Raw genomic sequence first — 22,773 nt, 5'->3', positions numbered from 1 at the left:
ACTACCACCAGTTAGTGTTGCTCAGCTTTTGCTTGGCCACTTGAGTCAACAGTGGTGCAGTTTTTATTCTTCCCCAGTTCGATCTTTCCTGTGACTCAATCTGTGCTTGCAGTCTTCACAGCCTCAAATGAACAGAGGTTATTTGTAGTTCTGCTACTTGGTTTGCTAGTGCTGTCGGCATATCCTCTCATCTCCCCTCCCTTCCAATCTCCAGGCATCACCCAGGAAATGATTGATGAAACCAGGGCAGCCAATGAAGTAATGATGCTAAGTGACTTGAAGGGCCTAAGTGACGCGGGCGGCGACTTGGAGTTCAGGGATGAGCAAGGTGCCACACCTGTAAGTACTCAATGCATTTTTTCAATGGTGGTTCCTAGAATAGGGGCCTTGTATACTGTGTGTAAATGTGTGCTACATGTAGATGAAGTGGCCTTATCTACTTGTTACCTCACTGTCCTTTTTTCTTTTTCCAGTTGCACATTGCAGCAGCCAATGGGTACGTGTCCGTGGTCGAGTTCCTCCTTGATCAGCATGTGTCGACGGATGTATGCGACAATGACCAATGGCAGCCGATTCATGCAGCAGCTTGCTGGGGTCATGTGAGTGATGAGTGATCATTCTTCTTTGCTTTTGCCGTTTTCTTCTTTCTTATCTTTTCTACTTTTGCGATAGCATACCAGAAAAATTTCAGAGATGGCCTACCCAGAATAAGAGCAAGTTGAGTTGAAATGAGAGGTGGCCTGACCTTTAATGTGCAGCCAAGAATAGTTAATGGAAAGTTTAAATGACGAAATGGAAAGGGCCAAGTGAGTGCGCATCTCCAGCCTGACCGCGGCTGCGCATGGCTGTCAGCACGGCTGAGCTGAGACACTGCCAGCGCGCCCTATCTTGAACTATTCTGATGGGGGTGCAAAAGATTGGACGAGCCGAGATGGCTGTGGCTTTTTGTGTGCTGTCTTCCAGCATATTTAGTGCTGAAGGTCGCGTAATCTCACATTTCGGAGACGCGGTGAAGCAAGAGGCAGATGAGGCTTCACTCCCCTGTGCCGTGATAACTTCTTCCACTATGATCAGCCGCCGTGGCACAGTGGCCGCGAATCTTCGCAGGCTTCACTTCGTACCGCCGATATGAAGATATTGTTCACACGGCATGAAACCGTATCTTTGGTCTCAGACTCAACTTCAACGACATTTTTTTTTTCTCATATAAACTTGTTCTTTCCAATTGCTCGGTAATTCGAAAAAATTTGCAGCCCCTTTTGTACAAGAAAAATTTTTCGGCGACTGTACTTATTTGCATAAAAGGCAGAATTTCAATATAACGAATTAAAGTGCCGATTTTACTGACTTTGTTATATTGAGGTATATCTGTATTTATACTTTGTTACACTCAGAAAAGTCTGCATAAATGTGATTACAAAATATATTCAATGTTCTATATATTTTCTTCTTGACTGCAGCCGGACGTATTGGAAATGCTGGTACAGGCTGGTGCTGATCTGAATGCGCGCACCAAGAATGGCGAGACACCATATGGTAAAGATTTGCTACCTCTATGACAGTGTATTTTTTGTGCACTCCTCACTTCATTTTTGATGCTTAAGATGCAACTCTACGCGATTAACAGGGTAGATAAATTGCATAGATCAGCTTTTTTTCTTGTCACTGTGCGAACATGAGAATGTGATCATAAGAATCTCTTTAGTACCAAAAATTCTTTGTATAAGGTGATTCAAGGTTTGTAATGGAAGAACTGTCATGTTGCTACATGACTGCTTAGTGCTTTCACATTCTTACGAAAAGTAGCCTTATTTAGATTTCTTTAATGGTATATATTCAAAGTTCCCTGTTTATAGATTACTTCTATAGCGTTTTAAACTAATTCACTTCATGCTTTACACGCACAAACCTCATATTACCTCTTCACTAATTAATTTATGTCTTTATAACAGTTCCAGCATGCAAGAAATCACTAAATCACTCGTACACACAAACACCCAAAAAAGGACCCCCCTTTTCTTGGGTGTTTGTGTGTGTGCATGTATGTGAATGCGTTTTCTTGCGCGCTGAAGCTGTTACCAAAATGGATTACCAAACGAGCCCAACTACAAGTTCCTTTAATATAGGCGAAGCAAACCTAGTGCGTATTGTTCCCAGTAAAAGTGGAGTAGCCGCCAGTAATTTTTTCGTTACTGAGCTTTAATTAGGTAATTGTAATTATTTATCTAACTCGAGAAGTACTGTCCTAATTATCAAAGTGTCAATGAGAAAATTGTAGACCAACATGAAAAACTCCCGTTACAGCTTCCTGTTGCTCAATACGTGCTACATAAGTGTTTTTCCGAGCGTGAAAGAAGCCCGCGAATACACACGCAAAGTGCATCTAGCGGCCAGTCGTGCGGCAATTCTGCATGTATTCACGAGCTTCTTTCCCACTCGGAAAAACACATTTATGTAGCACGTATTGAGCAACATAACGCTGTATCGGGAGTTTTTCATGTTGGTCTACAATTTTCTCATTGACACTTTGATAATTAGGACAGTACTTCTCGAGTTAGCAAATTAATTACAATTACCTAATTAAAGCTCAGTAACGAAAATATTACTGGTGGCTACTCCACTGTACTGGGAACACCATGCACTAGGTTTTCTTCGCGTAAGGCCGTTCCTCTTTTTTAAAATCGTGCTGTGTGATAGCTGGGACACCCTGTATATGCATTGGTCATTGCCACAAATGTTACAATTAAAAACAAGGAAAATGGTTTATAATCGCTGATAACAGTGCCATCAGCCTTCTTCGCTTGAAGAGCAAACTTCACTTTGTCGCTTTCATTGACACTCTCGCATTTAGAGTCAAATGGCGGCTTTCTTTTGCATGCACAACTCGTGCAAGCTGTCAGTGGGAGACGTCATCTTTCAATATCTCTTACCAAAAAGGGCCAAAAGAGCACAATAAATGTGGCCTTAAGCGCTGACATGGTGCTGCCATCTATGATCTATGTAGTAGAACAAAAATTCTAAAGCTGTGTTCACTGGTATAGCATTGATGAGCTAGGCTTGTCTAAAACACTTAAGGGGTAATGAACAGTTCTGTGACAGTAGATTCAAAGAATGCTTTTGTCAAGTCCTTTATTATGTTGTGAAGGGAAAGCCACAGGCATTCTAAATGAGTCTTATGAACACTGTGTGGAGCTTCTATTATGCTTTGTGAGCTACAGCTGCTACTGCTGATGTTAGCTTGTTTGACTTATTCGGCCAAGTACTTAACCTATAAAATGCAGATATGTAATATGTGAATGTCTAAGGCCCCTAGACATTTCAAATAGCTTGCTGCTGGTTGCTGCAGACATCTGTGAAGATCCTGACCTGAAGGAGAGAATTGTGCAACTACGAAGTGAAATGGAAACAAAAAGGGCCATGCAGCCGAACAAACTGCGGCGTTCACAAAGCCAGAATACTCGCAGGCAAGTGTTCTTTGAAAAAGAATCTGAAAGTTTGTTGTATCTTGTGCTGTAGTATGCTTAAAGAGACACTAAAGGCAAATATTAAGTCAAGTTAAAGTGATAAATTAGTGCTCAAGAACGTCTAAGGCATCAATATTATTGCGAACAGTGCTTTAGTAATCGAGAAATTGAGGTAAATGCAGGACACGATTAGAGACTCCCCCGGGACATTCAAGTGTACTAGCCCAATGACGAAGGCACTCCTCATTATAATTCTGTCACTAGTATTCAACCACTAGTAATAAAAAGATAATTGTATTGCATTATAAGACGAAAGAAAATGGTACTTGTTCAGCTCTACTTGATTTTTTTTTTTAATCATTGACGTTACTGTTGACGACGCAGGCAGTCGAAAGGTTTTCTTTTCTCCACCATGCGCCTCCCGCACTTTCGCGTTTCAGTAGTTTCGTTATCGTGTAATGCTGCACTGGTTTTGCTGGCATGCGAAACTCACACAAATTGCAAGTAGCAGAGAATGCCACATTCATCTGATGTTGTGGGGTTTCCGAACGGTCCACACCACTTGACCAAGAGCATCCGCAGCAGAAAATGCAACGCTGCCTTAGCAAAAATTCTAATACAGAAGCTAATAGCCTATTAGGTTATTGAAACTTATACAGTCTATTAGGTCTATTAGTGTATTAGTCTGATATTGGTGTATTAGTCTAATAAGCCTATTGGTCTAGTAGGTCTATTAGTGTATTAGTCTAACAGGTCGATTGGTGTGAAAGAAAATGTTGCAATGCACCAGATAGAAAACGAAAAACAGGTAAAATTGCTAAAATTGCTAGAAGCATTTATTAGCACAGCATGTATTTTTACCGATTCCTCCTTCGAGATCTTCGTCAGGTCAGCAATCTTGATTGAGAGCTTTTCGTTGACTTCAACCAAAGGACGTTCTTTTGAGGAAGTGGTTAAAAAAACCTGGGCACAAAAATACACACATATAGAAACAGTTAAAAGCAGGGGTGCTAGTTCTACCACTAAACGTTTAATCTGGCTATATTTGCTTCCAAATTAGAATAATGTGGCTCTGCAATTACCTAACTAATTTTAGGACAGTGTGATATATGCTAGCTCAATGTTTATCTTAATAAAGAATGACGCCGCCTTACATGATAGGACAATTATAAAGCACACAAAATCAACATAAGATGTGTGTTCCATCGAAACTGTAGGCATATATAGGGAACTCTAGGTAGAAATCTTGCACAGCATTGTCGGAAAGAGGCATGTCATTGCTGCAACGTACACAGCAATTGGCCCGACGGCACTGTACAGAAGTACTTACGTACACCCGCCAGAATAAAAAAAAAAAAGAAACCACTTCATACGGTACTGTAGAATCATAAATAAGAAGTATAATTACTCGAAATGGTAAATCGGTGCCGGGGAAAACGCTGCACATTGATGCACGCTGATAGATCCACAAAGCCGCGAAGGACAGGGGTAAAACAGTTGCCTTACGTTGTTTTGAAGTCACAACAGCAGCCATAGATAAAACTATCCAAATATACTACTGCATGAATGAGATTGTGCAGGTGCTAACACCACGGGTTCCTTAAAAACACGTCGTTCATTCACTAACACGCACACATGCCTCGCGTGACGCCTCGCTTTGACATGGCAGCCACCATTGCACACGTGCTGTGCGCAACTACGGCTGACTACGGTCGCAGTTTTATGTCCTTCCCGCCCGCCGTGTTCGCTTCTCTGCGATACTGCTTTTTGATGTCAATAAATATTATGGCCTTTTATATGCGGGTATCAAGTTAGCAATTTAGGTTACAAGTTTAACGTTTACTTTATGCGGACTTCAACAGAAAATACGACACTGACGAAACTTCAGTGGCAAACAAACATGGTTGCTGCTATTGCACCGTTGTTCGTAAGCTGACCGGGCACCGCGATTCTGCCTTGCAGATTACGGCTGGTTGTTCATTTTTTTTTTCTTTTTTTTTTTTTCGCGGGCAAGTATTCGCTATGCTGTAGACACTAGCTTTTTCCTCAACGACTCATCGTGACGAGGCTCAGTGAAGCAAAATTGGTAAGACCATGTAAGCGCCCGACGCTTTTGTGTATGTCGATGAGGGTAGGCCAGTTTCACTAGCTTAGTGCGCTGAAACTAATGCAAACTTGCAAACGCAGCCTGCTGCACAATTGCACAGCAGAATTTTTAATTATTCAGTGATTAATTAGAAACACCTCTCCATGCAAGCAAGCAGTCTGCTAGTCTAATTTTTCATCAACATTCACCAGCAAACAAGAGCTGATGTTGTATCAGACCAACAACGATCTGTATAAGGCCAATAGGACCTTTTAGTCTAATAGAGAAACTAGTAGACATGCAACACTGTTTGTATAAGACTAATAAGTCTAATACACAGAGCCTATTGGTCTTATAGGTAAATCAGTACGACTAATAGAAATTTCTATTGGTCCAATACAAAACTTATACAACTAATACAAAACTGTATTAGACAAATACAAACCTCTACTATTAGAATTTTTGGTAGGGTATGTCTTGGCTCGGTTTCTCTGTGGCCGCGCGTTTGCATTTGGCGCATAAAACTGTAGCACCATATGTCGGGCGCTGTTTTACTCACCAACAGCAGTAAAGGGCGGTGATGCATATGCAATGTCACCGCTCCCCGCTCGGGGGCGGGTGATTTGAATTGCGCTAAAGGTATGCAGACCTTTCAGACGCAATTTTCTCCTAAACTCTTTCCTTGGCACAAAGCAAGCACTGTGAGGTTTCTGGAATGGTATTTTAACAGTCCATGTTGACTTAGTATTTGAATTTAGTGTCCCTTTAAGTTTTTCTACTTCCTAGCCATTTTTTCTTTAAACTGTCAGCTAGCTTAAAAGATTTCATTCAATATGTCTTGTTGGCTATAACGACGAACATGAAGAGCTCTTAGAAAGCTAACTGTTTGTTGCTGTAGGGAACTTACAAGGAATGAAGGATCTTATTGCAGTTCCTGTATCTGCATTGCTGTCAAGCCTATCTGCATTAGGGCCTTGTGTTATTTTTCTGCTGAGGCATTCTCTTGCATGGCTATCAGTAATACTGTACTGTAGGTGATTTTTGAAGGCTGGGCTTAAAGATGTAGTCATTATAATGTGTTGATGTTGACTAGGGACATTATCTTACTATGCCAATTATCTTACTATGCCATCCTATTTGCCAATGACTACATTTGCAGCCAATCGGTGCGTCGAACAAGCATCCGTGAGAAAGGCATGATTTCCCGCCGAGAGGCCCGTGAGGAAGCCCGCATCCGCCAAGAGCAGCAGGCACCACTGGGCAAGGACGAGGTGAGTGCATGACTTCAAGTGGCAAGGTAGTGCAGAGATGTGTGGATAGGTTTGCTGGAATCTCTGTGCCAACTGCTCACTGTAAAGCTTTTCAGCTTCTTCACATGTACTGAACAGCTGAAGTGAGACAATTGAGAGAAACAAGACCTCATAGACACCAGTGACTATTTGATTCCCTTAACCTAATTACCGTATTTACTCGATTCTAACGCGCCGTCGATAGTAACGCGCACCCGTTTTCTATGGCCAAAAAAAGAAAAAAAAATCCTTTACAGTACCACGCACCTCATGCTTTCAAACAGAAATTCAACTTTCTCTCATTTGGAAAAACAGATTTACTCCCAATGCACTGAAGTTGCGATGAATAAAAAAAGTTGCAGTTTCGCCCGAAAGGCGAAGCATCAAATGCGATAGCAAATTAGTAGACCGCTATACGAAGTAAGGATAGCAGTTTTATTGGCCGTATAAACTTGTAAACATTCGCTTACTAAATAAATTAACAAGCACGATGTCACGCGTGCACAAGCACACGTGAACACATCTCGCTCGTTGACCGCGGGAACGAGCTGTCAAAATGCTGGAGTAACGATGCGCGGCAAGCGAGTTGACCTTCGTGCTAGCGTGTCTCTCGCTTCAACGTTACCTATAAGCGGCAAAAACGTAGCGTGCGGCGGACTTTTCCCGTCGCAGATCTCTTTCAAGATAGGGCCAACGCGATCGTATTGCCGAAGTAGATCGTCGCAGAATTCGTCCTGCTTCGGTCTACTGAAACTCTACCGCGTTGCTTTGCTGGCGGATTTTCGCCAGTCCCACGCGCAAGTTTCGGATTCTCCGAACGCCCGTGAAGCAGCCTGATTTCCGTCCGTCTCCGCACACATGATCACTTTCCTTTTAAATGCGGCATCATGATGAACTCGGCACTTCATGCTGATAGAGCAGACACAGAAAACGGGAACAAAGACGGTAGACTAATGCCTAAGCACGTGCACTGCAGCACATGGAGCAAGCTACGGCAGCTAGGCTAGAGTGCGTGCTAGTGTAGCTAGGCTCGACGCGCGTGTGAGGCGTTGATTTTGAAATGCCGACGGCTATATGGTAACGCAGATTTAGGGTCGTACTCGATTCTAACGCGCACAAAATTTTTGTACCTGTTTTATCGGAAAAAAAGTGCGCGTTAGATTCGAGTAAATACGGTAACTGCAAACTGCAGTTATGAGCACTCCTAGCAAGCATATGTTAGTTGGCAGAATCATTTGAGAGAGAGCAGGGAAGCTGTCACACGCCTTACTAAAGAGGATCATGCCACTGCGCCACACAGCACCCTTTGGATTTCTTTCTTGTGACATATGCTGCTCATGTGATCTATCCTGTGCCGCTGCTGCTGACTACACCCTACTCAGAATTACATGCTTACTAATTATTTCTAATTTTGTAATTTTCAGTGTGCATGTTGGCTCAGAGATATTCGACGACATTTGTACAAAGTTTCAGCCACAAAATAATCTTTGTTCCCATGTACACACACAAAGCTTTTATCAAAGCAAAAGCGCAATTACGTGACCTGCACTCCATGTTGGCTCACCAGCAGGTGACAGGCAACTAAGATAAGCTCAACAGTTTCTAGCACCAGTAATCGGTGGCCGGAAGAACTACAAATGACAAGCCATTGCTACAGTCAGGTAAAAAAAGTTCAAAGCGGCAAGTGGCACCTCTAGTTGCTGCTAGCATCTGTAAAGCTTTTAGCAGTCACCCAGTGGTGGCACCATAAGTGGCTGCTGCTGATCACAGGCTACGCACTTGTGTGTTCTTTTTCATAAAAGCATCATTTGTACATAGGAACAATGTTAAGGTTTTTGCTATTTTACAAAGCATTTTAGTAGCCACCGTAACACTTTAATTTCTTGTACATCTCCTAATTCACTCAGGGACCGGACATTTTCACCATATACTATGTCATAGCATGTCCTCTTGAGAAGTATAGTCCTAATAAACTTCAACATATATATATATTTTTTTCGTATGGCTATTGATTTCATGTCCGTTGTCTCTGTGGTGCACTCCAATTAGACTTTGATAGTTTCTTGTGACTCCTCTGCCAATTTTCCCTCATTTTTGTAACTGCTCCAGTATATTCTGCAAAGTACTCACTCGATTCCCTCAGTTTCACTCTAGTCCTGCTTTTGGTTATCTTGCAGAAATTTTTAAAACAAACATCCCAATGGCCGTTATTTCAGTTTATCATTTCTTGGGACTCCTACAGTTAGCCCAGGTTATTGATTTCGCCTGCATATCGTGCACAATGCCCCCGGCATGCCTGAAGATATTTGTCCCAATCTGCCTTCTCACTCGCTGTCAATGCTGGATGCTTGCTGGTCTTGCTGCTGCTTTTTATGTTACATTGTGCCATGCCTGAGTGTGACGAATGAACAAGCACTGTTGGCCCATTTCCTAGCTCATAACTGCTCTTCATAGCAAAACAGCTTACCATTACAAACTTGGGTCATTATTTATGATTTGCTTATGCAAGTAGTGTAATTTCATGGTGGGATGTGGGTATTATTGCGTGTCTTGATTTACTAGGTCAAGTTTCCAGCTTTTTGTCTACGCTTGTATTTTGTTTCTTGTCTGTATCACTTGTCGCAGGATCTCAGGTACTGCTATGCCTACACGGAGAAAATGTAACATTCAAATGGGTAACTTATGCTAAGTTTGTTGCATGTTTGTTCCATTGCTAGTCCCTCCGTGTTGTTATAACTATGCAGTGTGACTTGACTCTAGAGGCCAAAGGAAGCAGCGTGTCCACTGGTTTGTTGATTTTAAAGGTGTGCTGCTGCAAAAATCTTCTGATTTTTTTTCTTTTTACGTAACTGTTGACCCCATAGCTACCGTAAGAAGTGCCAATTTCTTGAAAGCACAACTTATAAATTAGTACAACACTTTTTAATGTGACCACTTCAAAATGTGCACCAAGTGCGGCATGGCATTGAACATGAGGTAGGAGACTAGATAAACCAAGAAATTTGGAGGTGGTAGTCACGTGGTGTTGTAAACCACTCAAGCATGCTCCAGTCAGCCTAGTGTAGTGGTTGAAGGCCACACAGTAATTGTGTTGTGAAAGCTGCACCACCAAATCGGCCTTTCCATTCTTCTTCATACTGCCATAATTTCACCACCCCACCCAGTTTACTGCCGTCCTCGATTGCGCTTCCCTTGGCACCCATTCTGTAACTCTAATACACCATCAGTTATCTACCCACACGACATTATCTCTGGCATTACATGGCCTGCCCAGCTCCATTTTAGAGCGAAAGCTCTACTACACCATGTCTCGCAAGGTCATTCATCGCATCGCCATGACCTTGAGCCACCGGAGCACAAGTGTGGCAGGTGTGACGTCACACCACGCGATCTGCTGCGGAGAGGTGTCGCAGCTGCATTCACTTGGAGCCTCTTTGCTGTGGTACCACGTAACTATAATCGGGTACAACTTTAGAAGGCAGCGGCATTTGCCTTTCAAAGGCGGATGCACACGAGCCTCCACCAATGGGCGCGCACTCTAGACTGACGTCATGAGCCTGAAGGCCGGTGATCTCGTCGACGGAGAACATGGCAGCCCGCGCTTCGAGCTGGGCCGAGTCGCGTCAGCGGGATTATTTCTTTAGTCGCGAAGGCAATCAGCTGCTGCGCTTCGGTCATCTGGGCGGGGCCTATCCTGTCTTCTTAAGTTGTACCCGACTATAGGAGAGGGTTTAACGGCTGCTTCGCCGGCGCTTGGTCGCTCAGTCTCGCCATGGATGGTGCGCCGGCTGGGCCGCCTATGTGTGCGCTTCAGTGCAAGCAACAGGCTGAATCCAGTCGTCCAGTAGATATAGCTAGATGGCAGGCTGCGAAATCTCAAGCAAAGGCAAAGTTGGCTACTGAAACACCGGAGCAAAAGGAGGCCAGATTAGCACGTTATAGAGCTTACCAAGTGCAGAAGCGTGCATAAATGAAACACTGTGTGCATAGCCTTTGCAAAACCAAGCCAAACAGACCTTTCACTCGTGATAACTGGGTGTACAAGAGTTAAACCTCAGCCAATATTTTTTCTCTTAATGTCAATTAGAATATCGGTTATCCCCGTTCGCTCTCTGATCCACACTGCTCTCTTGTCTCCTAACGTTATGTCTAACATTTTTAGTTCCATTGCTCTTTGTGCTGTCCTTAATTTGCTCTCGAGCTTCTTTGTTAACTTACAAGTTTCTGGCCCATATGTTAGCACCGGTAGAATGCAATGATTGTACACTTTTGTTTTCAATGACAGTAGTAAGCTCCCAGTCAGGATTTGGCAATGCCTGCCATTTGCACTCCAACTCAATTTTATTCTGTAAATTTCCTTCTCGTGATCAGGGTCCCTTGTGAGTAATTGACCTAGATAAACGTACTGCTTTACAGACTCTAGAGGCTGACTAGCTATCCTGAATTCTTGTTCTCGTGCCAGGCTATTGAACATTATCTCTGTCTTCTGCATATTAATCTTCAACCCCACTCCTATACTTTCTTGGTTAAGATCCTCAATCATTTGTTGTAATTCATCCCCATTGTTGCTGAACAATACAATGTCATCTGCAAAACGAAGGTTGCTGAGATATTTTCCATTGATCCTCACTCCTAAGCCTTCCCACTCTAATAGCTTGAATACTTCTTCTAAGCATGCAGTGAATAGCATTGGAGAGATTGTGTCTCCTTGCCTGCCCCCTTTCTTGATAGGTATCTTTCTAGTTTTCTTGTGTAGAACCAAAGCAGCTGTGGAATCTTTGTAGATATATTTGCAAAGATATTCACATATGCCTCCTGTACTCCTTGATCAAGCAATGCCTCTATGACTGCTGGTATCTCTACTGAATTGAATGCCTTTTCATAATCTATGAAAGCCATATAGAGAGGTTGATTGTACTCCGCAGATTTCTGACCACGTATAGAATACACACGGAGCCTTTCCAACATACTGCCATACTCGCGGACAACCTTCTGCGGCAATGAAGGGAAAGCTACGGGGGCAGAGCTTCTGCACCTGTGTTACAGCGCCAATTAGTTCGGCAGAGTTTGGTAGCGCTTTGGTTTCTTGGAACAGATGTTGAATTGGCGCAGCTTCCACGTGCGACGGTTTTGGGTATGCTCGGATGCGAAAGGGAAAAGCTGCAAAATAAGTCAACTTTAACACTCACTGTTGTATTTGGTCTTATTTAACTCTTGTAAATAGGGTGTTTGTTTTCTCTTCTGCAGCTTAAACTAATGTCGTTGAAAATATGGGACTTCTTTCAGAAGCGCTCTCGTTTGTGCGTGCTTTGCCTCCTTAGTGTTTCTTTCATTGCCACAGAAAGTTCGGTCAATCCCGCTTGCATTGGCACCGGAGATGTTGCTGTCTAGGAGCTACGGCATTATTGGCACTGTGGCAAGACAGACTGCTTGGAACAGAGTCAAGACAATTGACCCTAATGCAAAATTTGAAGCCATTCATCCGTTCATCCGAACACAACCGTTCTCAGACATCCGAAAAGATGACACTGCTACTTTCTGCATAGTAATGAATTCCATACAATTTTACTTCTAAAACCAACACTACGGGAGGGCGCAAAATGTTGCTACGCTTTTAGCAGATGCCCGCGAGTTACACGGCATTTATGCCTCACCGTCGCACGAGCACGAAGCGAGCGTTCTTATCAAGCCGCGATCTCGCTGAAATGCATTAGACTCGCATGCTGGCTTCATTCGTGCGCTGATCGCACTTGCTCAAAAGTGCCGATTATCTTGCCCAAGGTAGTGCTGTGACCGTGTTGATGCATAACTGACAGCCGCCTAAATGAGAGGGGTGTAAAATGGGGTGGGGTGCCTCAATGTCCTCGAGGTACCCTATGGCAAAAAATGATGGACTCCCAGTTTATGTGAAATCATTATGTGGCTGGGTTAATTGTCAGAGTCATGAGGGAGCCTCTAGAGTCTGTAAAGGAGTACGTTTATCTAGGTCAATTACTCACAGGGGACCCTGATCATGAGAAAGAAATTTACAGAAGAATAAAATTGGGTCGGAGTGCATACGGCAGGCATTGCCAAATCCTGACTGGGAGCTTACCACTGTCGTTGAAAAGAAAAGTGTACAATCATTGCATTCTACCGGTGCTAACATATGGGGCAGAAACTTGGAGGTTAACAAAGAAGCTTGAGAACAAGTTAAGGACCGCACAAAGAGCGATGGAACGAAAAATCTTAGGAGTAACGTTAAGAGACAGGAAGAGAGCGGTGTGAATCAGAGAACAAACGGGCATAGATGATATTCTAGTTGACATTAAGGGGAAGAAATGGAGCTGGGCAGGCCATGTAATGCGTAGTATGGATAACCGGTGGACCATTAGGGTTGCAGAATGGATACCAAGAGAAGGGAAGCGCAGTCGAGGACGGCAGAAAACCAGATGGGATGATGAAGTTAGGAAATTCACAGGCGCAAGTTGGAATACGCTAGCGCAAGACAGGGGTAAATGGAGATCGCAGGGAGAAGCCTTCGTCCTGCAGTGGACATAAAATATAGGCTGATGATGATGATGATTATGTGGCTGAGAAGGGTTTAAGCGACAGTGAGAGGAACATTTGGAGACGAAATTATGAGGTGAAAAGAAGCACTGCTTGAAAAAAACTTCAAAGAAGATTGCGAAGTTTGCCTGTTCCTGTGTCGAGCGTCGACGTTGTCCCGCAGCGTAACTGAGCAAATGAGCGAAGGATGAAAGAGCAAATGTGGAGCACAGTGGGAGAGGAAAGATATGAGGAAGGTGCAGTGGAACCAGGTGGTGGAAAGTGAAGGAGGGGATGGCGATAGCATGAGAAGAAAAGTGTAGTGTGGTGACGATGGCCACAGTAGCAGGCGTCGTCTGGGAGGTCTGTCGGCGGCAGCTGCTGTGAATTGCACCCATGCGTCGCCCAGGCGCTGGCTCTCGCAATCTCCAGATTATGCGAGGCAGTCGCGCCACACTCGCTTGTTTGCAATGTGCCGCACGAGACAGATTGTCCGCGCCAGCCATTATATCGCGAAATGAAAACATGTATAGAGCTGCGCTAAAAGTTCGCATTAGGGAGTATCGTAATCGTCTGAATTTTTTCCTGGTATTTTCAAAGTCGAGATTTCGAGATATCCAGATTTCAGAACGAAAGCTTTTCGAGATCAGAGGTGAACAATATATGGGCTGAAACCAGGGCTGAAAAAATATTTTGGCTTAACTAATATTTCGAGATATCAGAGTTCCGAGATAACAAGAGTTTACTGTATTTGTTGCACTCTTGAGGAACTAGAATTTCATGCCATTACTGGGTTGGCGGCTATCCATTAAAGAACAAAAACAAGGCAAGAATTTTGTTTGAGTACTCCTTAAAAGAGTTGGAAACACAACATTTTGAGGCTATAAAAGCCTGCTGTAGGCTTCCTCTGTATGCAAGGACACTCAACATGAAGTGTTAGACACAGCAAATGTTTAAAATATATCTTTAATTCGCTCCCAAAGAGTGCCTAAATGCTCATTCTTGTGATTGTCACCCATCGCTAGCACGATTGACACCGACATCACTGCGTTGGAAGCGTAACGAAAGTTTCAGTGACGTCTTACCACATTAGAATGACGTACAATGAGCGGTGACTCACAGCACCGGGCAAGCCTGAGAGCCTCAAGTCTAGAGTGTAGTCAGCCGCATCCGACGCAGATGAGAGTCGGAATCGGAACTGCCGCAGCTAGCCATGACAACTGTCGACGTGGTTTTGTTTGCCTGCGCTGGTACAGAATGTGTGTGTGAGAGCAGATGATGCAGCAGTGCATGCGTCGCAGCTTTGTGCGCATACGTGACCAAGCTTCCTAGACAGTAACGTCTGTTCAACTCAGCGCCCAGAAACCAAAACCGAAAATCTTTCACCTAAACAATGCAATGTTAAAATATTTACCGAGAATATATGAATCTTCGAGCATGTATCCTGGAGCAATAAACACTTGAAGCAAAGAATGTGCAAGCCACAAATTTGATGTGTCAACCCCTTTAAGATGTCTTGAAACAAAGTGGTGGCGGCAGGGAAGGAGCGGACAGGATCAGCGCCGGGTATTGCCGGAGGGAGTTAACTGTAAAAGTTGAACAAATCTATAATCTAAAATTAATAATTGAGTTGCTTTGAAATAATTTCTCCCTGTAATGAAGTTCATAAGAAGGAATGATGAACCACTGGATGAATGATGCAACAGCATATGCTAAACAGATTTATGCTCTGTTGCCAAGGCTTCTAGCATGGGACCATTGGATCAAGGCAACATGTACCATAGTCATTACATAAGTGAAAGGTTAAATACTTGTATTTTGACTTATAAACTAACATTGTGATCACTTAGAAAAGTTATGTGAGAACAAAATTTTATTAACAAAATTAATAATGGTGCGCAGTTTACTCAGTTTACTCCATGCAGTGTAAAGTATATTGTTAGGTCCGACATAAGGTTTTTCATTGTTCACAACACTTTACTCTTTTGCTGCTAAAATTACTGAAGAAAACTTCTGTGCTTTACTTTGGACCATCTGTCCAGTGCTCCTGTAGCCAAGTGAAAAATGTCCACTTTGGCCTTGAACCAGGTCCAGTGTCTTTTTTTTTTCTTTGTATCTCTGGGTCAGGATGAAGAGGCGGTGAGGAGGAAGTCTGAAGGTGATGTCATGAATGGCGACTCTGGCTCGTTGACAAGCCCTGGCAGCGATAGCGAGCGACCAGCTAGCACAGTCTCATCTCTGCCACTGTCATTGGCTCCTCCAACCGTTGCTGTGGAAGTGGCAGGAGCGGCAAGTTCCCCGAATCGTTGTGGCTTGGAAGGAGTGGCTGACCCAGGGTCATTGGGGTCACTAGCCCCGATGCCCCCGCCGTCATACTCTGAGGTCTCGCCAATGCCGGCAAGGCACCAGGGGGGCGCTGCGGAGGCAGTCAAGGTGTGTATTTTTATCGCTTGTAGGCATGCTGAGTTGCGACCTTGCACTGCTGACATTCTTAAACATTGAGTACTTGAGCCATCACTGAAAGGAAGTGATGTTACTACAGCTGTGGTAAATTAAATACTATACTACTACTACTTGGCCTGCTACTACATTTTTAGTTTGCTTTATCAATAAGCACAAATTCTTGAACCAGCCACAAATCAGCTGGGGTTTGGACTGTCTGCAGGATGAGGAATTGAGTGGCGGGCAAAGTTTTCTTTTTCTTCACCCTAAGGCGAAGGTGCAGTGGAGGATGAGGAGGTGGCCTGACAATGACATGATAATGACAATGATTTGACGACGACGACTGTTCCATCATCATCAGTGTAACGGAAAGGACTGAAGGACCATTTCCAGCTTCTCACTGTGGTTTCAGTAAAAAAAACGCATGTAGTAGTGCCATAAAATTCTACATACCTTGCATATTTGCGAGTGCTTTTTCAGTGAAACAAGCTTACTCCATATTCTAGAACGTTTCTACACTCAACCCTCCACCTCAACTCGAGGAAGTAGACAACAGCCCCGCCCCTTGACAAAAGTAGTCATTGCTCTTCAGTGTGCTCAACTTAGTGGAGTGGAGGAAGAGCATCGCGTTGAGGATTTGCTTGATAAGACAGGGCTTACGGATGTTGCTGAGCTGCCTTTCCATTTTTCTTGAAGTGGAAATTAATTTGTTCTGTATCATCAATTAACTGGTCCTGATTAGAAATGAAGCTAACAAGGATGGAGGCTTGGGCTAGTTGGTTATTTATGATTACAGCCACGCACTGCATGAAGGACAAGGACTAAGAGAGGCGACACACACAGTGCAGTCTGTGTAGTCTCTCTTAATCCTCGTCCTTGGCACTGTATGTGGTTTTAATTCTGACCAGAACTTCTGCTGTTGGCTCCTGTGAAAATTCAAAGGTGCCGTAGCTGCCCGTCTTTTGCTTCATTTTTCTATCGCCCTTGTTTGTCGAACCTCCCTCCTTGGAAAATGGCAGTTGCTATTCCATGGGAGTAACTTACTAGTCTAGCTTGCTTATTGTTTTCCTTTAGTGTCCATTTAATGTGTTCAACTTTTGTATATGTTGACTGTCTGCAAAAAAACAAAATTTGTGCATTTAATCAAAAGCTCTCCGATGAAGGTAGCGAAAACATTAGAATGCCATTTTTCAATGCAGGTGGAAATCCACGTGACCGTAAACACTCAACAGGCATCAGTAGGCTTCTCGCCTCAGAATGGAACGCTTTCGGACTTGAAGAAACACAGGGCCGACCTTCGAAACAGTCGTGGCTCCCTCACACTGTCTGCTTCACAGCAACAGGAGATAGTTGGCAAAATGGCAGCATCTGCCACAGCGCTTGGACAGAATGGACACCAGCACCATTTCAGTGCGACTGTTCGAAAACCGAGCTATGAAGCTCCTCCATCACCATCGACGTCCCTTCGACGTTTTCGTAGCGATCCTTCAGAGATAGTGGGTGAACCACATCGTAAGGACTGTTGCGCTGTCATGTGATGGTGCCAATAGGACAAGGAAACAAAAAGGAAGAAAAATATATTTACCTTTGAGTTTTGAAACAATGCACTTGCAAAAGCATTTGCACTCCTCAACATTTTCGACGTTGCGATGACGCGAAACACGGTGCTTGTGCTCGCGAACGCAGTGAGCTTCATGGTGGGTAATGGTTCCGGTTAGATAGAGAAGCTAGTGATAGCTCACCCCAGGTGCGCATGTGCCAATATATGATACACGACGTGTTGTCCAGAAAGTGCTTATACTTTTCCTTCTAGAGGTTGTTGTAATTCCAGGCAGCATAATACGATGAGAGCCATTGTCCAAATTTTTTGGCATTTTGTGATGGGCTTTCATGCAAACAAAAAGGACATTCAGTGAATTAAGTCCAAAGTGCAGGTAAATGTGCCAATGGACAATTTATTTTGCTTCAGTTCATTGTGTGCTCCTTGTACCAGCACATTTTTACAACGAGTGGATTTGTACCGGAGATGCTCAAAGGGACATATATGCGATGTATTCAAACCATAGTGAGTGGTTAAAAGTTTTTTGCTGGCAGTAGTGTGCGATTGTTTTTGGAAATCACGTCTGCATTAAAGTGAAGCTTTTCATTACACTGTACTTTATTATAAGATTATAGCAGGCATCTGAACTTTCTGCATATTGAAAGTTTTCTAAAGAAACTACCAGCACCAAAAGTTTATTGGGACATTTTCCATGAAAGAAGTGAACTTTACCACAGCTTGGGTATGCAGCCTGTAAAAGAGTGGAACGCCATGTTGGTTGCACATACTAGAGCTGACTGAAAGTGAAATTGGGGCTGCCCTGGTGTTGTAGGTTTGTAGGAGTTGGTAATGCATCCTTGGCTTAGGCTGCGCGAAATAACATAGGTGGAGGGAGGAGGGAAAAAAAATACTGCACTGTGTTTTCTTTCCCTCTGTCTATGTTATTTCGCGCTGCCTAAGTCATGTATCTTTGACTAGTGAACCATTCCATAAAAGTAATATAATGCTGCTGCAGTCTCGCCTGTGGTCTTTACAGCTGTTTTATTGCAAAGGAATCGGTTAAACATTGTGTTGTTGCCAAGCTTGATGTCAAAGTTCAAGTGGGTTGTTGCAGCTTTACAAGTGACTGAAAAGTGAGTTTGTTTTGTACAGCAGCGAAAATGCATTTAGTACGATATGTTTTACAATGAAAATGTTTTTTCCTGTCAAAGCACTTTGGTCTTGTTGCATGTAGATAAATTCACAATTAAGACAAGGTGTAGCAATGGCTTTTCAGCTTTCATTATGACATGTTGCTTACATGGCCACCACCATATTTTTTTACATGGGGTTTATTAATGCATATGCAGCTAATGACATTGCGCTTGAAGAACAGAAGTGCTGAGATTATCTCGGGACGTTCTCTGTTTGGCTTCCAATGAGAAAGTAGTAGAACCTCATTGATACATTCCATTTTTTGTTTATGTTTTCCCAGCTCTTATGCTCTGAAAATGCTGGTTCCATTTATGTCCCATAGGGTCATGTGTGTTAGTTTCCCGGTTATGTCCAAAAACTGCAACAGCGCACCACCGACATGGCATCATCCATCAGCGGTGCGTACATTAACTGCCACTGTTGTGGCCTTCGATACCTTGCGCAGCTACTTTGATATACACAGCTGCGCAGAAACTAAAAAAAGAGCTGTGTGTGTGCTCAAAAAGAGGCTGTTATTGTTATTCAACACACATGCTTTATGGAAATCATAAGATTAGTTTAGTGCGATTCATTAGTAGAACTGTTCCGAAAATGTTCAATCTAACTGCCAAGTTGCAAAAGCAAGCTTTACTTAATGGGTTTGGGATAGTTCATTTGCTTTCTACCTAACTTGAAATAAAGTTCTGTGTAAGAGTCACTATTTACCTCATCTTTAGTATTGCCACAAGTGTTATTGGATGTTACATTTCTGTGAAATCATGCAGTCTGTTTTTTCTGTAGTCCCCTAAGAAGTGTATTAATGAGGTTCTACTTTATAGCATAAATGCAGCATCTGGTTTTCATATACATGTATTTAAGAAAAAAAGAACGGGGCTGCTAGACTTTTTCTGGTCCACATGCTTATGCTGCATGACAAGTCCACACTTAACTGTACGTAAATATTCCTACAAATCTGCATTCTGTGTAAATCATTTTACCTTGGTTTACTAGATGTTGCCACTCTGAACAGTAGCCTGTATCCATAATGCACTTGGCAAGACCAAATTAACAAAACTTGTGTAACACTATACAAAGATTTAGGCTAGTTTTGTTTTGAAACTTGGCTTGTATTGCTAGAGTGAAAAAGAAAAATTCAAGCTTTTCATTTTTTAATTTCATACTCAAATTGCAACACCAATGTGATGTCGTGTATCTCGTGACATTTTCATGGATGTCTGCTGTTTTTGTGCATTCTTATAGGAAGAGTTCTTAAAAGCTACAGCTCGAGCTTTTGATCACCTTAGAATGCAGTTTAATCTGCAAATGTGGGTAATTAACTATCACCCAGCAGCCACTGTCAAAATACTGACTTCATGGGAACAGGAACTCAAGCTGGTGTCACTACCCACATATACATTTTTTTTGTGTGTGTGTGCATATTTCCTGGCTTGCTATGCAACCCTCAAATTATAGTAAGTCTGACATACTTGCAATTACAGTAGTTTATTTTTTAATAGTTCTCCTTAGTGCCCCTTTCAGACTCCGTTGTTGATTATAGACTGATTGTCAATACATGTATGGTGCTGCAGTGTACAAAATTTTATGCTAGCTGCCCAGTGCTCTAGATGACGTACACAGTGTGATGAGGAGAAAATAGCCTGTATGGTGTTGATTGATGAAATTGTGTGTGGCAAACATTATACTAGTGATGGCTTCCTTTGTTGCGGGTACTAGCTTGTTCAGGCCGATGCCAGTGTTCGTTAATCATGCAAGTTAGGGATGTAGCATTTGTAGTGGTTCGAGTGTATCTCAAACGTTCTTGGAATTGGATTTCTAGAGTAGGTAGAAATTTTTTTTTAATAAGAGTAAATCTTGTCTACATTGTGAAAGATTATTGCTATTTTGACCTTCGGAGCCAGTGAGCAGCTATGTTTCAGGACAGGTATAAAAGGCACTAAACTGTGTGGCTCTTTCATAGCCTTTGTGCCCTTCAGTCTTGCTTCAGATGACGATAAAGCTAGGGCATTTCTCGCATAAGAAAATTATAAACATGTGACAGCTAAAAACTTCAACCTAGCACTAGCACCAGTTAACGCACAAAGGTTATACTTGAATTTTGAAGTCATGAACGGGTCATTTTTGTTTCAAATGGCACTTCAGTGGGCATTTAAGAACTAAGTGCTGCGCTTTAACGCACATGATATGTAGGGGCTGGTTTGAGCTTCAAAATACACATGTACCCTATGCTGCCACATATTTTCCATGAATGTGTTTAGTAGTAGTGTTTTAACTGGTCCTTTCATCTATTGCGTACAGTCAGCACTACTAGCTAGCCAGCCGTTACCTTACTCATGTTGACTAAATGGAGAATTGTATACTGTAGGTGCAATTATAGTTGCAACTCTCAACATACTTCCATGGAGAACGGTGTGGATGACAAGTTATTGTTTTGTTTGCTTCACTAAGCTTCAATTCTTTGAGAATGTTGCAGCTGTGAAGCATCTTGTCCTCAGTGGGACCATTGTAAGAGATGCAGAATGTTGTGAACACTGCACCTTGTTGACCTGTCTCTTGACACCTGTATAGAGTTGGATGATTTTACTGCTGAAATTGTTTACCACAAAGTGTGGCTCTCCACAATTTAGGATGACTGTTTTCCCGGTATGTGCTGGCCTGAATAACCTCTTATATTTAAATTTTTTTTTCATTCCTCCTGGCGTTTTCTTTTTGCCAGCATTTTTTTTCTTTGTAAGATGTATAAATATAGCCAAACAGCAGATAAGCTGCATGCTCTGTAGTGTTATAGATCTAAGCCTTGTTTTGTTGCATTTTTGCTGCATTTTGATGTCTAGTGTGGCAGTGGTAAGTGTTATATTTTAAAATAAGAAACTTCATCATTCCACCAGACAGACATGCCCAGGGTTGTGAAAGGCTGCCAAATAGACACCAGAATTTTTCTTTTTGCTTTCAGATACATTGTTCATGGGAAACATTGTTTTTCACTTCTGTCTGCGGAAATGAAACACTGGAGGAAGGGCACATTAATTGATCAAAATGCTGTACACATCTACGATTTGTCTTGTGGCATATATGCCTTCAATAACATTGTTATGCCTATGCTACCAAAAGACAAGCCTAGTGACAATTAGTCTGAGCATGTTGCAGCATTCCAGTTTGGGTGTTTGAAATATGACCAGGTCTAGCCAAAGCTTCTTGAGATGCCATCCTGGTTGGTGCCAACAAGCTTTAACCACCAAGTTTATAAAGGCCAGAAACAAATGTTCATCTGCAGGCATAGTGTGGGTAATTTTTGGCATCTTGCTTGTGGTACTTTTGGGCTGGTTGCAGAAGGCAGTAGTTGTGCCGCGGTTTGTACTACTGCATACTTGTCCAAGACGGTGTCATTGCTGTTGACTGTACTGCCCTAAGTAGTGGCCTTTCAAGTGCAGTAAATCACTGCCTTGCTGCAAGCACTCATAGCCAGCTAGTACCAATCAGCTTAGTGTCTAGACTGTGTGATGCGACAAGCTTGTTTTATCTGCATACATATTGATGTCCTTTTAGCTACCAGTCTATGCATGAGCCTACTTTGTACATTGCTACATGCATTGTTTGGGAGTGTTTATCGGATTGTGTTGCCAACAAACTGAGTCTTCAAGCTGCTGTGACAGTGACACACAATATGCATGAGCCTACTTTGTACATTGCTACATGCATTGTTTGGGAGTATTCATCGGATTGTGTTGCCAACAAACTGAAAGTCTTCAAGCTGCTGTGACACACAAATGTTGCCAACGTAGCAACAGTTGACAGAATCCACTGTAAAACTGCCATGTTGCAATCAGCCGGTGGTAGTTGTGGTTCCTACCTCAACTGTAACCTGGTGTATCTAATTTTAAGCAGTTGCTGTCAAACATCATCTGATGTGTTCCTGATTACGTATTGCACAGCAGTGTGACAGAAGTATGAAAAGATTTAGGCCGATTGGAGCCTTTTAAAATGGGCTGGCAGCTCATATGTGTCAGTGATGATTGCAGCAACTGTGTTCGTTTTCCTAGACTTGTTTTCTTTGAATTCTTGTCCAGCTCTCCTGCTGATATGGATTTTTTCCCTTTCGGCGTGTACTCTGCTGTGCAGCTACAGCTGAGTGTTTCTGTAACTTGTGCACTTCTTCCTCTCTTTAGAAGGCCATGAATAAAACCTGGGAATACTGTTTGTTGTGGTATTGTTTTCTCTTTACATTCTTTTAAC

General features: G+C 42.8%; 1 protein-coding gene across 1 annotated transcript in view; it reads left to right on the top strand.

Annotated features, from left to right (window-relative positions):
- The window catches only part of LOC119436202 (protein phosphatase 1 regulatory subunit 16A-like), a 328,401-nt gene extending 305,664 nt beyond the window's left edge, over positions 1–22,737 (top strand). The window contains exons 8-14 of the mRNA XM_049656213.1: positions 215–339; positions 474–599; positions 1,461–1,536; positions 3,347–3,464; positions 6,710–6,821; positions 15,495–15,800; positions 17,009–22,737. Of these exons, the coding sequence (XP_049512170.1) occupies positions 215–339; positions 474–599; positions 1,461–1,536; positions 3,347–3,464; positions 6,710–6,821; positions 15,495–15,800; positions 17,009–17,347 (1,202 nt within the window). The 3' untranslated portion in view covers positions 17,348–22,737. The remainder of the gene's footprint in view (positions 1–214; positions 340–473; positions 600–1,460; positions 1,537–3,346; positions 3,465–6,709; positions 6,822–15,494; positions 15,801–17,008) is intronic.
- Positions 22,738–22,773: the final 36 nt, after the last annotated feature.

This window comes from Dermacentor silvarum, chromosome 1 (assembly GCF_013339745.2).
Source record: "Dermacentor silvarum isolate Dsil-2018 chromosome 1, BIME_Dsil_1.4, whole genome shotgun sequence".
NCBI lineage: Eukaryota > Metazoa > Arthropoda > Arachnida > Ixodida > Ixodidae > Dermacentor > Dermacentor silvarum.
This window is presented reverse-complemented; position numbering and strand designations above follow the sequence as displayed.